Source organism: Mesocricetus auratus, unplaced genomic scaffold (assembly GCF_017639785.1).
Source record: "Mesocricetus auratus isolate SY011 unplaced genomic scaffold, BCM_Maur_2.0 Super-Scaffold_100008, whole genome shotgun sequence".
Taxonomy (NCBI): Eukaryota; Metazoa; Chordata; class Mammalia; order Rodentia; family Cricetidae; genus Mesocricetus; species Mesocricetus auratus.
The window spans coordinates 57,713,842-57,729,431 of NW_024429192.1; the positions used below are offsets into that span (position 1 = coordinate 57,713,842).

A 15,590-nucleotide genomic window follows, 5' to 3' on the forward strand; every position below is an offset into this window, starting at 1 on the left:
AAATGAACCCTGGTCTACAGCACCAGGTGCTCTTGATTTGAGACAGCTCTCCAGCCCCGTGCTGCAGATATGTAGAAATTTGAGACTAAACCAGAGTACTCCAAATCTTTATATTGTATCTTTCAGATAAGGACATGACCTCCATCAGGTGACTGTGCCAACCTGAGCCATTCACCGAGTGTCCATTTTCTTCCCACCCTTTGTTCATGTGTATTTGTAAGTAACTAAGAGCATGGGATCCTGAGGCAGACTTATAGACCATTCTGGATCTCTTTATTTGTCTACTGGGAGCTATTAGAGCACATTAACTTCATCTGCCTGTTTCATATTGGAGTGACAGGACTGTCCCCACAAGGGTCATAAAGTGAGTCTATCCTAACATGTCTAGTATCACAGTGCAGAAAGAAAGTGGTCAAGAAAAAGCGTTAGCTTTAAGTTCCTTTTGCTTTAGTTCACAAAAAAAAAAAAAAAAAAAAAGAGAGAGACAGAGAGACCTTATTGGAGTCTCATTACTGCAAGGCACTCATCCATGTAACGTAACAAGTCAGTACCTACTATGTGATAGGCAGGTACTAGTCTCCTTTTTTTAGAAACAAATTCTGAAAGATGTGAACAGAAGAGACCAGTTTCAAACTCACCCCTTCTTGGCCCTAAGGCTACCTGCTCTGCTTAGTAGTTCTGTTTGATTTAAGTACTTAACTCAGATCCAGTTGTAATATAGCCTTTACCTTTACATGGCTTTAAAAGAATTTTCCTCAACAGAAAAGCTAATACTTCCATTTTTCCTTTCATCTGTTCATAACTTAGCACCTGTCTTAAACAGCATCTGAGCTATCTTCTACAGCGGACACTAGCATTAGAAAAAGGCCCATGGAGCTTTCTGTGATACTTCCAAGCCTCCGTTATTGTAGGTCTTTAATCTTCCACCATATGTCCTGTCACTCTGCTGTTACTGTCCTTTCTCCTAATTTCAGAACACTATTTTAAAGCCCAAGTTAATCAGAAGGTATTACATAGTTCTACAGATGGATATAGTCAGAATTTCAACTTGGCTCATACTCAATATGTGGGATTTCAAGGTAATGAAAGACCTAGATTTCACCTCATTGGCCCAAAACCCTTCCTAATATTCAGTTCTTGCTCCCAATTAGAGGGATAACAGGGACAGTCACCCACTCCAGTTGACTTTCTGTTTGTTTGTTTGTTTGAGATGGGGTTTCTCTGTGTAACAGCTCTGGTTGTCCAGGAACTCGATTTGTAGACCAGGCTGGCCTCGAACTCATAGAGTTCTCAAGTGCTGGGATTAAAGGTGTGCACTTACCACCACTGGACTTTCTTGGCATTTACAGTTTCTTTAAGGTGTCTACTATGGTTTGGTAGCTTCTATTATGGCTTTGAGTGCTGGAATTTTGGTCTTTAGCCTAGTGAGAAGCACTTAGATCACTAGGGATATTACTCTGAAAAGCTTTAATTATCATGGGACCCCAGCAAATGTCTGTTAAGAATGTCTGTGGTAACTCAGCCAGAGGAACCTTTACCAGAGACCAAACCTAAAAAACTATGAAGCAGACAACACAGAGCAGAAACAGTCTAACAACTCGGCCCACATGAGGAACGGTTTCCATCTTTAGCCAGCCTTCTTCCTTCCCTTCCTTGTGCATGGTGCACACCCACAGTGTATACTGCACATGTATGAGAAAGCCAGAGAAGAACACCAAGTGTCCTCCACCACTCTCCATCTAATTTCCTTGGGACAGGGTCTCTCACTGAATCTGAAGCTCATTGCTTTGGCTAGGCTACCTGACCAGTGAGCTCCCAAAAGCTGCCTGTCTCTGCCCCTCCCCAGTGCTGGTATTACAGACACACATGGCTATATCTGGCTTTTAGGAGGATGCTGAGGATTCAGACTCGGGTTTTCATGCTTCGAGCTGTCTCTTCACCTGTGGTCTATCTTATTGTGTGTATTGAGAGATGAAGTCAAGGCCTTGTACCCTGTAACTGCATCTCCAGTTCTATTTTTCTATACTATCATGGAAAATTTCAAATACACAGAAGCAAAGAATAGGGTAGTTCAGTGGTACAGTACTTGTCTAGCGTTCATGGGGTCCTTTGCTTGCGCCCCAAGACTGGGACAAAGAAAGAATATAAAGAAGGATTGGAGAGATGGTTCCACAGTTAAGAGCACTGGGTGCTCTTCAAGAAGACTGGGTTCAATCCTAGCACCCACAGGGAAAAACTCACAACCATCTATAGTTCTAGGAGCTTCTACACATGAAAATACATACACATTTTTTAATGTATAGAGAGCAAGAGTGTACCTCCATCTCTCATAGACAACAAAAGAGTGCACATGTACTTTCCGGCACCCAGCTTCAATAATTATTATACATCCAACCTAGTTCCATCTAAAACTGCTCCCATGTTCCAGCCTTCATTAGTGGACATCTTATTCAGTGTATTCCACCACTAACGGATTTCAGCCAACATGATATGACTCTACACCTGGTAACCCTGCCTCAGGCTCTAAAGTCTCTGGGTAGATTAGATGACACATTTCCCAGGTATTCTATTTGCTGAAAAATATTTTTCCCACATTTGTGTACAAGTACAATGCTTGTCCCTCCTGAGTCATGACCTCAAGTAAGTTTACTCAGTGGGATTTAGGAGCACAGACGAAGAACCAGGTGTGCTGCCCTATGTATGGGGAAAACCCTGTCTTAAAGGACCACAGACACAGATGCCTGACATCCATAGATTATCCCACAAAGCTTAAAAACAAAAACAAAAACAAAACAAAACAAAAAAAACAAAACAAAAACCCAAAAGCTGGGGCATGAATCTACAAAGTTTAAAATCCTACATTATTTACATTCCACTCTGAAATGACAGGCCTTTTGATAAGCTGTCAAGTCAACTACAGCATTACACATGAGGAAGAGAACAATGGCCTCAAATTCTTTAAGCTGTTTCTAACAGAAAAGCCTTCCCACTTCTCTTAAAGGTAGTTTGGTTATAAACATACTAGATTTAAATGTAAAATCAGTCAGCCATCATAAATGCCACCCACTGCTTAGCAGCCTGGTAACTGGTGACAAGCATTGTCCTTAGGAATGTGTCACAGATCTGGGTTACTTACAGCTCTGACTCGAAGGAGATGTGAGATGACGGACTGCAACTCATCGCTGTAGTGCTTCAGCTCAGTAAATCTCCTGAAACAGGAAACAAACATTACTTAGGAAAATAAGTAGCCAAAGTTTGTGTACAAAATAGCAATTCCTGAGAATAATGAAATGCTCTCTATTTAACCATATCCTGTCCCTGAACATTACAAGCCAATATAAACAAAAATATCTAAAATCAAGCAGTATACATACACATACTGAAAGACAAGGAAAGATGCAAACTTCTTAATTTATATCATGGAACTAGGGCAGAGATAAAATCTGTATAAAAATTATTTTGAAAACAAAAAACCAGGAAAAATTTTATGGTGCTAAAAAATATACTGCAACCTAAATAACAGTCTCTAGCACTCTTAACGAGTCTTAGTAACCTTTGTTTCCCATTCTCCACAACAACCCAAGACTTTACTCTCTAAAGACACCAAGATTTAAAATAAAATACATATATACATACATACACACACACACACACATTCATATTCTCAGTATAGAACTTGCTCTGTAAACCAGGCTGGCCTCGAACTCACAGAGATCCACCTGCCTCTGCCTCCCAAGTTCTGAGATGAAAGGCGTGTGCTACGACTGCCCAGCCTAGATTTAAATACTTTATGTGAATGTTGATGTACACCATTTGCACCCTCAGTGCCCACGGAGGTTAGAAGAGGACTTCAGATGCTCTGGAACTGGTTTTATGGGTGGTTATAAACCATCATGTAGGTGCTAGGAATTGAACCTGCATCCTTTGGAAAAGCATCAAGGGTTCTAAAGCACGGAACCATCTTTCCAGCTCAAGACACCAAGATTCTATGTCACTCTCCAGAGACAACAGAAGTCAGACGACTCCTGCCAATCAATTTAAAGCTTTCTCAAATCTACATTATCTTGTCCTTTTCTTTAGAATTGTTTTCCACCCTGTGCTCTAGAGTCTACGCTTCATACTATTTCCCAATTTCTTTTTACCAGTTAACCCATGCCTTTTACTCTCTAGTCACCCTTGAAGTTTTTCATGTAGTACTGTCTTTCTTCACCTGTAGCTAACTGTGTGAAGAATTCCTGAAATGTCTTTAAAAAAAGAAAAAAACAAACTACTGAGAGGGGCTGGGGAGATGATTCAGTAGATTAAGGGAGTTTGGCAGGAAAGCAGGAGAACCTGAGTTCAAATCTCCAGGACCCACATAAAAGCCAGATATGGTCTTCATGTTTGTAACTACAGCAACTGCAGGTTGACAATGGGTGGATCCTGGGAACTCACTTGCCAACTAGGCTTCACAAATGGTGAGCATTAGGTTCAGTGAAAGATGCTATCTTAAAATAATAAGGTGAATAGCACTAGAGGAAGCCCATTGTTTCCTTCTAGATCCTGCACACATATATTCACATATACCATGTACACACCCAAACACACAGAGAGAGAGAGAGAGAGAGAGAGAGAGAGAGAGAGAGAGAGAGAGAGAGAGAGAGAGAGAGAGAGAGAGAGAGAGAGAGAGAGAGAGCAAGCACTGGGCGGATGGCTTACATTTATAATCCCCCAGCACTTGGGAAGCTAAGACAGGTGGCTCACTGTGAATTTGAGGCCAGCGTTGACTACAGACTAAGGTCCTATCTTCAAAACAACACTAAAAAAAACCAAAGCCAAGCCCACTACTGGAGTCTCTCACCAGGGAAACAGGTCCATTGGCATGCAGGATCTCACCCCAGGATGTCAGGTGCTAGATACACTCTAGAAAATGCTCAGGGTATGGGCATTCTTCAGATGTGAGTCCTAGACTCTCAGCCATTTTCTCATCAATCTTTCAATAAATACATTCATTCCATGGCTTGTTTGTAAGGCTTCACATTTATGATTATGAGTGGTATGACACCACACTCAAAATTCCTACCTCCAATCCAGAGCTGTCTCCTACACTTGTAGTTTATAAGATATCCAAAGCTTGACTACCTTTCTCTACCTCACCCCAAATCCATCCCACAATCCACAGCAGTCTCACCTAGCTTGTCTGTTCTACCTCTTAAATATTGCCCAGATCTGTTCATGTTGATCTGGCCTTTCTGCTGGTACCTTAGGGCAGTACTAGCACCATCACCTCTCACTTAGATGTCTCATACTGGCCAGACTGGCCTCCTAGTCCACCTCACACACTCTAATCTACTGCCCACTCTGCCTGGCAATATTCCCAAAGTCAGAACCTACATAATTCCTCTGCTTTTAAGCAGGTTTCTTTCTAGTTCAGGTTAGGCACTGATCCTGAGACAAAACCTAAATTCCCTCTTTTAAGATTTAATTATGTGTGCGTAAGACTGAAGAGATCATAACTGTTGAGTACCTCTGGAACTGGAGTTCTAGGTGGCTATAAGCCACTCAACATAGCTGCTGGGTCCCTAATTCAGGACGTCTGGAGACAGTAAACACTTGTAACTTTGAACCATCTCTCCAGTCCTTTAAGGCAGCAGCTTAGGAAACTACACAGAGCTCCTGCACAGTTACTGAAAGGTTCAGGCATTACGCTAGCCTGCCTGCCCTGTTACCTGGCAGAATGCACTCTGGCAGCACTCTGGCCAGACTAGAGTTCCATGAGAAACAGTCTGCACGCAGGTGCAAAGGATGACCCCTTTAAAGGACAGACCCCTTCCTACTTATGCTCTCTAGTCAGTCAGTCTGTCTCTGTCTCTCTCCTCTCATCTCTCTGTCATGTCTGTCTCCCCCCTTTTAGTCTCGCTGTAATAAACTATGATTAATATGCTCTCCATGGCTTGTGCTCCGTCCATTGTGCCGGTCCTTATTCCATAATTAACAACAGTTACTATGGCTCATCTAATCAGAAGCTGCTGGCCAGCCTGAGGGAATCGCCATTGACTAAACAGCCTCTACTACTCTCACTCCTCTCAAGGCAGTGTTTGTCGTCTAAGAAATAATTCAGGCACTACACGGCCCATAAGCTGTGACTGTCATTAAGAGTCAATCCCTAATGGAAAGAGATGTTCTTTCCCAAGAGAGAGAGAGGCAAAAAATGGACTCTCTAATTTTGCTTACATCTATAGACTAAAAATCTAAAGACTGTTGAGATATCAAGCTCTGGGAGAAGAAAGTGAGAATGGACAGGCAGGGACAAAGTGAGACTTTCCATTTATAATCTTCATATACAGCAATCTACACGTATACCTGACAAGTTATTAGAGTATAGTACATAGTCAAACAATTTTTAAATGTTTAAATTATCCTAAACAACTGTGAACTGCTTTCTTTATACAGAGCCAATGTCTGGCTGGTAGCATTTTCCTGTAGGAGCTAATATTTACAATGAAGTGCTAGGAGATAAATCATTAAATCTTGCCAGTCCTTTACCAAATCTTAGCTATCTGGTTTTTGTTTTGTTTTTGTTTTTCTTTTCAGACAGGGTTTCACTACACAACCCTGGCTGGCTAAGTGTTGGGATGGAAGATGTACACTTAAAGACAATTCCAACTCTACACTAATTTCTATCCAGACTTCCTGCTCCAATTAATCTGGAAACTCAAAGTACCTAAGAAAATCATAAATATCTGACCATGTGGTTTATTTTCCTTTCAAAGAAAAAGGATGGTTTTACATGTGATTTAACTGGTCAATGTTGTGTTTTTTCGGAGGAGAAAAACTAGCAATTAAAGCCACAGTAATTGAAACTTCCTGGCAAGGTTATATGGGCACAAGATTAGAACTGTTTATACAAAAACCAAACAAACTAGTAGATTTAAAATTAGCTAGATAAAGAACATGTAACTTATGTAATATAGCTGATTTATCCTCGAGATTCTGTTTTAATGGATTTGGTTTATGTGCAACACAACATAAGCAGGCAATGAGTGGCCACAAATCAATGTTAGGTACAGTTATACTGTCAGAGCAAGGCAAATGACCTCATTTACAGGGCCTCTCAGGCAGCAACCCCTAGAGGTGTCAAATGACCATTTCACAGAGGTTGCCTAAGGCCATCAGAAAACAAAGATATTTACATTACAATTCATTACAGTAGCACCTTTACAGTTATGAAGTAACAATGAAAATAATTTTATGGTTGGAGGTCACCACAACATGAGGAACTGACTATTAAAAAGCTTCAGCATAGGTTCCCAGGTTGGGAACCACTGGACTATGGTCAAGTAAACACAATATTCCAGGTCTCCCTTCTTGCTGTTTTAATAATCAAGTCAGTCTGGGAGAAAACACACTTGCATGAAGCAACTAGAAGCAGCATTTTGCTCATCTCTCTGAAATAATATTCTGGTTTGAGGGAATTTAGAGAAATAGAATAAAACTTTTTTGTGATACACACTTTTTAAATAATGGCAAGATTATTTTTTTATTATTATTTTTTGGTTTTTCGAGACAGGGTTTCTCTGTATTGTTTTGGAGGGGCATGATTATTTTTAATTATTATTAATCTTTTGGGCCAATCAGACCTAGAACAGAGAATTTACATATTAAGAATGTCTTATAATGGAGCCTGGTAGTGGCACATGCCTTTAATCCCAGCACTCAGGAGGCAGAGGCAGGTGGATCTCTCTAAGTTTAAGGCCAACCTAGTCTACAGAGTGAGTTCCAGAACAGGCTCCAAAGCCATATAGAGACCAAAAAAAAAAAAAAAAAAAAGGAAGAATATCTTATAATGGAACTTAAGGCAATAAATCTTGTAACTAGACAATGATTTTATGCTTTAACAATATTATCGGCCATAGCCCATCTAAAATTCTAAAAACCTATAAACAATATGAATAAATAAAATCCAGTAATTCAAATAACCTTGTAAACTCCCCCCAATAATAAAGAAATTCAATTGACAAAATCTTTTTCAATACACTGATAAACATTTAATAAAAAAGCTAATTAGCAAAACATTATTGTTAAAGTATCAATAAAAATAACAGATCCTCTAAGGAATATATATCCACTAATGTCACAAACTTAGCTTGTGTCTTTTAGAGTAACTTTCTTAAAAAGGAAAAGCTAGCCAGGCAGTGGTGGTGTACATCTTTAACCCCAGCACTCAGAAGGCAAAGACAAGCGGATCTCTGAGTTCGAGTCCAGTCTGATCTACTAAGAAAGTTCCATGACAGCCAGGGCTACACAGAGAAGCCCTGTCTTGAAACAAACAAAAAAACTATAGAAACAGTAAAAATAAAAAGTTACTGGAGCAGGGAGGAGGACAGGCCTTTAGAACATCTACCTATTACATCTATTATACATCTATTATACACTACAATAATAGACACACTCATCCCAAACCACACACTGTCCAAGAACCACAGTGAACTAGAACATCCACAATAAACTGTCCACCCAGTGTTCTGCTATGAGAGGTGGAAACTGAGAGTCTGGGAGGAAATGAAGAATTTTCCTACACTTGATGCTCAATGTTACTATAAACCTAAACTTGCTCTAAAAAATAACATCATAAACAAACAACTAAGAACAAACAAGCAAACCTTGAATGGGTATAATGACATAAACACATAGACCTAGCTCTCAGAAGGTTCAGACAGGAGGACCAGGAGTCTGAGACCAGTCTGGGCCACATGGGATCTCAAAAAAAAAATTGAGATAAGTATGGTTGCTGATCCTAGCATTCACAGACATAAACATAACTTTAAAAAATAATAAAAACAACAGAAACAAAAGTTCAGTGGTTATCATTACCACTTCCTATTTACAAAATCTTAGAAATATTCATTTATATTTTATATTCAAAGTTTATGATAAGCCAGGCAGTGGTGGTGCTCGCCTTTAGTTCTAGCACTCCGGAAGCAAAGGCAGGTGGATTTCGATGAGTTCGAGACCAGTCTGGTCTACAGAGTGAGTTCCAGGACAGCTAGGGCTGTTACACAGAGAAACCCTGTCTCAAAACAAAACAACAATAAAAAGTTATCATAAAAGTCAAGAAGGTCTACAGATGATTTAACTTGGTGGCAGAGGGCTTGCCTAGCATGTAAGAGGCCCTGAGTTTTATCCCTACCACAAAACAATCAAATCAGGGACATTATTGTTAATAATGTCAGTTTATAAATGACAGATATGACGGGTTATTAAAACACACAAACCTGGGCTTCAGAGAAATTCATGCTTACAGCTTACAGAGAAATTCGTGCTGAAGGACGTACTAGAGAAACCCTAACCCATCTATCGGTATCTACCTAAGGAGCTGCAACTACAGACCACATCTAGCGGAAATGCTCTTGCTGTGACGGAGCATATAAGAAAGAGGCTGGCCCATGCACCAGATTCAGAGTGAGCGAATCCTAAATCTTCAGGACCTGTCTTATCCCAAGAAGTCATGTTGCAAACTGCGCATCTGGTATAGAAAAGCTCTCAAGAGTACCAGATTGCCAGTCATGAAGCTGAGGACAGCACCTCAGGACCCTCACACTATACAGTTACCCTCAGTTAGTTTTGGCATACAAACTAGACTGTTATCACATACAAATCATACGTAATTTTTGTAAGCTGTACACATTGATAAGCAGTCACATAAAAAAAACGACAGGAAGTTACTTTTCTCATTTTTCTCTATCATCAACACTTAATGAATCTTTCTAGAGGAAAAAACAATGATCTCATTTTCTATAACTTCAGATACAACCATAACTCAAATTACCAAATTTCAAGATCAGTTTTAGACTTTAAAAAGGATTCACTAGATGTAAACTATTATTCAAAATATTTAGCAAACTAAGTGCATACATTCAGAAATGAAAAATTAAACAGATTGATAGGCACCACTCAAAACAACATTGCAAACTGTTATTAAAACAAAGCCTTACTTGTCTGGGTTTTTCACTCTGAATGTTGCATTAAGCGCTTTTAACCTGGAGTCTGCCTGGAAAAAATAATTTGTTGACTTAATACAATTACATTTCAGGGTATAAAATTCAAACAGTTTTACTTTCCCTTCAGAATTAAAGTGCTCAAATACATTTTGTTTTGTTTTTATAATTTGTTGTAAGCACATTAAACATACTGAAAACGAATAGCTTTTTTTGACAACACTACACAGCATGTTATAAATTAGAATGAATATGTGACCTTCAGTGATTCCAAACAACCACAAACACCAATGTACCAGTAATAGTAGCAGCTCTGTATTCTAGGTCAAGAAAAGCGATGACCTGCCTAGGCAGGCTGTGACCCTGATTCTTTATGGAGATCCTGTGTGTTCTGAGCGAACTTTTCAGGTAGAATCCAAACCAAATGGGCTTTCACTTTTCTTGTTATCATAATCAATGTTTCAGAAAAATAAAAAATTAAAATACCTACATTAAAGTAATGCTATGCTAAATAAAGCAAGCTAGATGGTATCATGTTACTATGTAGCTAGTTCAAAGTGTTAAAGATATCCTTTTCTTTTTGTTTTTTGAGACAAGATCTCATGTAGCCCAGGCTGGCACTAAGCTCCTTCTCCTCTTTGCTCTAGCTCCCTTACACTAGGATTTCAGGTATGAGACAGTGTGGTGCCTGGCTTACAAAACAACATATCTCCTTAACATTACTTATTTCTAGACAATTGTTTTCTAAGACAGAGAGGTAAATACTAAATAAGAATTTCATTGCATGAGATGTAACTTAATCTATTCAAATCCTAATTTTTTACTTAAAAAGGATTACAAAAAAAAAAAAAAAAAGAAAGAAAACTGAGCCAAGCATGTTGGTACATACCTTTAGTCCCAGGACTTGGAAAGTAGAGGCAGATCAACCTCTGTGAATTCTAAGCCAACCTGGTCTAGATAGTGAGTTCCAGGACAGCTAATGAGGGTTATGTAGAGACCGTGTTTCAAAAACAAAAACTAAAAGGTGGTGGTGCACAACTTCAATCCCAGCACTTGAAGGCAGAGGCTGGTGGATCTCTGAGACCAGCCTGGTCTACAGAGTAAGTTCCAGGTAAAGCAGAGCTACACAATTTGTCTCCAAAAAACAAAGACAAACAAACAAACCAAAACCAACCCCAATAAACAAACAAACAAAAACCCCAAACCAGGGTGCTGTAGAGATAGCTTTAGCGATTAAGAGCACTTGCAAAGGGCCTGCCTGGGTTCAGTTCCCAGCACCCACAAAGCAGCTCACAACTGCCTGTAACACCAATTCCAGAGGTTCTTATGACCTCTTCTAGGCACCATGGGCACTAGCTATGTACGTGGTGTACAAACATACAAAATAGAAATATAAACCTTAAAAAAGTAAATCTTTAAAAAAATAGAAACTTTTTTTTGCCTAAGGCATAGGAATTATTAATCATCAAAAAAGTAGTTCGATTATAAATCAATTTCAAAATGTAGTTTGGCCTTTTTAAAAAATCTCTATCCTCATGAAGACAGTTTATATTACCCCAATTTCCAACCCACAATTACAAATACTCTCAATTAACACAACAAAGTAAACCAAAACCACCAGGACATCCCAGTTACTTGACCAAGACAATAGGAACAAATAACAAATGAGCTCTCCACACATTCAGTGCGCACAACTCCAGAAGCCAGGGATCTGCACAGCTAGCCAATGAATACTGGAAAAGCTGGAGTATTTAATTCCTTTGACTTCATGTGTATGAGTGTTTTGCCTGTGTATACGCATATGTACTGTACACATGCATGCCTGGTGCCCAGAAGCCTGAAGACTGAAGTAGAGTTACGGATGGTTGTGAGCCACCATGTAGGAGCTGGGAAAAGAACCTAAGTCCTCTGCAAAAGTAGCAAGTGCTCTTAATTGCTAAGCCATCTCTTCAGCCTCAAATCTTACTTTAAAATAAACAGACACGTTTATTTCTTTATTCATGCTGGGGGGGTGTTTTTTCTACATGTATGTCTGGCATGACATGCCTGTGGAGGCCAGGAGGTAGCCTTGATCTCCTGGAACTGGCTAAAGATGGCTGTGAGCTACTGTTCTTGAGTCCTCTTTGAGAACAGCCAGACTCTTAATCACTGAGCTATCTTTCCAGTCTTCTCAAATCTCACTTTTGTCTGTTTGGTTTTTCGAGACAGGGTTTCTCTGTGTAGCCCTGGCTGTCTTGGAATTCGCTCTGTAGACCAAGCTGGCTTTGAACTCACAAAGATTCACCTGCCTCTGGTTACTAAATGATGGGATTAAAGGTGTGCACTACCATGCCCAGCTTCAAATCTCCTTTTTTTTTCTTTCCTCTTCTTTTAAGAACTATTAATCTATTATGTATACAATAGTGCTCTGCCTGAATGTATGCCTGCCAGAAGAGGGCACCAGATATCATCACAGATGGCTGTAAGCCAACATGTGGTTGCTGGGAGTTGAACTCAGGACCTCTGGAAGAACAGCTGCACTCCCAACCTCTGAGCCATTTCCCCAAATCTCACTTTCTTATCCTATAATTTTTTTTATTTTTAAACCTTTCCTTACCAAACATGTCTGGCAGACTAGGTCCATCCCCATTGCTCATTTTAAGACCACACACAAAAAGGAGATACTTAAAATGTGACCAAACCAGAGACTTCTCCAAAGGCAACTCTCTGGAGTTTCCTAGCCCACTGCAAAGCCCACAGGTTATTCTGCATCTACTCAGATGCTCTGCTCCAAACATCAAAGATGCCCCTAACCTACTAGTGTTTACAGCACCTTATCTTTTCTCCCCTAAAACAGCATTATCTGAAATCATGCCGTTTCTTGACTGTCCATTTTTGTTTCACAAAAAAAGCACAATTTGAATGCACATTGACTCTGGAACTGTACAAAGGCTGCCGTGGCAAGACTTTTAGCTGCTTTCTCCATTTTTCTCCTAAACCTTACAAGGGGTTCTTTTCTGACCTTAAGGCTGGCTCCACCACAGATCTCTTATCATTCAGATCTCAACCCAAATATCATCTCTTCAAGGGAGACTGTTCAGCCACTTTGCCCAAAATAGTCCCAATTTGTGTCTCTTGTCCTTGTCTTAGTAACAGTACCCTGTATACTGTGTACCCAGTATACCCTATACTACACAAAGGGTCCATCTGGATAATAAATTCTGTGCACACTTTTCTTGAGTCAGGGTAGTTTGGAACTCATGATCACCCTGCCTCAGTCTCACAAATGCTGGGATGACAACTGTGAGCCATGAGAGCTGAGTTCCCTGATGGGAAAAACACAGCTCTATGTTGAAGACTGTGCAAATTGATGAGAACTTCATGAGTGCAGAGCTAGAATGCTCCAGGTTGACAGCTAACATGGTCTTGGACTTTTGGTCCCTTCATTAGCCCTTTATTAGCAGGTAGGGTAATTGACCTAACTTTTGACTATCAGGTAGAGCCCTTGGAATAGATTCTTAGCAGACCTCTAGCGCCCACCCACCCGAAGGCTAAGAATGCCATCAAAAAGCACCTGAGCCCTACAGCAGCACTCTCCTCGCTTTGCTGTAACCTGCCCACCTGCTGTTCCCACCCATGTGTTTTACAAAGGCACTGAGGTGCAACTGCCTTTTGTTCTGCGACAATAAAGTTCATGCATCCTCCACAGCACAACCTGAGTCTGTGTCCCCAGGCCACTCCTCCTCATGTGTGCCTTAGAATATTTTCTTATTGTTCCCTTTTGGGAAGAAGTGTGTTTTGTGTTGCTAGCAAATGCCTGGCTTACACTCATCTTAAAGTAATTCCAGAAACAAACCCTACTGTTTCATTAACAACAATCATAGTCTACATCTCCTTTGCTTCTTTCCACTATCCAAAACTTTTTTTCTTTTGTTTTTCACAGGGTTTCTCAGTATAACCATTCTGACTGTCCTGAAACTCACTCTGTAGAGCAAGCAGGCTGGCCAAGAACTCACAAAGACCCGCCTGCCTCTGCCTCCCAAGTGCTGGGATTAAAGCAGTGTACTACTTGTGACCTGGCTTCAAATATCTTTTTAAATGACCTACCCTCTCTTATAACCACATTACACACTCTGTAAGAACTTGTCAGTCATAGCCTGTACAGCACTTACAGGAGTGTGAGTCCATCACATTCTGCAGGTACCCAGAATGTGGAATCAGAGATTAGCTGAGGCATGACCCTTCCTCCAAGCAAGAGGAAGGTTCCAGATTCTCCTAAACCAGCTCTACTCAGTAAGACCTGGGCACACACACTAGTGAGCATTCTCACAACGAAGTTAACCGAATGAAAACCATTCCACTCTGTGAACTACTTTATGTGTTCATTATTCTAGGAACAAACCCTCTGCTCTCTTTCCACAGAATTACATCCATGAGTACTTATATAAATACTCAAAACATGAAGCAGGTCTTGAGAGGACCAAAGTATTTCTAAAAGTATAGCAGGAAACCATGTTACATCCATTAGAACACTGCAGAACTCAGTGTTGCCTAGTTGTAGCTTTTGGTGATCAGTTGAACCATAATTGCTAGATGTACAACCCTCATATAAATTAAATATGACCGTGTGTGTTGGAATATTATTTTAAGGTGTGTGACTTTTGCTTATGCTGCACTTGTTTAACTCTGTGTTACTGTGCCTGTCTAAACACCTGATGGTCCTAATAAAGAGCTGAACGGCAAATAGGGAGGCAGGAGCAAGGACAGGTGGAGCTGTCAGGAAGAGAGGATAAACAGAAGAAGAAACGAGAAAGAGGAGGAGGAGCAAGAGAATGAAGAGAGGAGGATATCAGGGCCCAGTCACCTGGACACCCATCCAGTCATGGACAAAGAGTGAAAGTAAGATTTACAGAAGAGAAAGATAAAAGCCCAGAGGCAAAAGATAGATGGGGTAAGTCAAGAAAAACTGACAAGAAACAAGCCAAACTATGAATAAGCTTCCATGTGTGATTTATTTGGAAGTTGGGTAGTGGGCCCCTCAAAAAGACAAAAGAGTAAAAAAAAATCACACAATACGTGTGTGTATGTACACACCTATCAATGTATGTATACAGGGTCATATATGAATGCATATGTGTATACCTGTGCATTGTGAGGTTGTTCAAAAAGATCTCATTTCCTTTATGGAAGAAAGACTTGAAACAAAGAATTCCTAATAGAATAAGCAATAAATAAGTTTCTAAAATATCTCCTTTCAACATGTGACTTTTTGATTTATTAATTTTATATATTATATTAAGTATTACCTTCCAAATATTTCGTAAAAGTAAAACTCAAGTTTTAAACCACAAGGCTATACAAATATAAACATTACTTAAGTGCTTTAAAAGACACCTGTAAGATTTAAGGAACCTTGTAAACAGTGTATTCTGTAATAACAAACTTGGGTGTTTTCTCAACATCACCAAACTAGGGATAAAACTGATTACAAGCACAGATAAGTAAAGTGACTAATGACTAAATCAGTGATTAAATACCTTCTCATATACAGAAATTCCACCTAAATAATTTGACAATAGTCTCATCTTTCCTTATTTTCTTGTAAGACATCTTAGAATATTTATCAGAAAACCC

At 39.8% G+C, this 15,590-nt stretch overlaps 1 protein-coding gene across 1 annotated transcript in view; it reads right to left on the minus strand.

Annotated features, from left to right (window-relative positions):
• The window catches only part of Snx4 (sorting nexin 4), a 47,274-nt gene that overhangs the window by 17,015 nt on the left and 14,669 nt on the right, over window positions 1-15,590 (minus strand). The window contains 2 exon segments of the mRNA XM_040750890.1: window positions 3,137-3,209; window positions 9,975-10,030. Coding sequence (XP_040606824.1) covers window positions 3,137-3,209; window positions 9,975-10,030 — 129 coding nt within the window.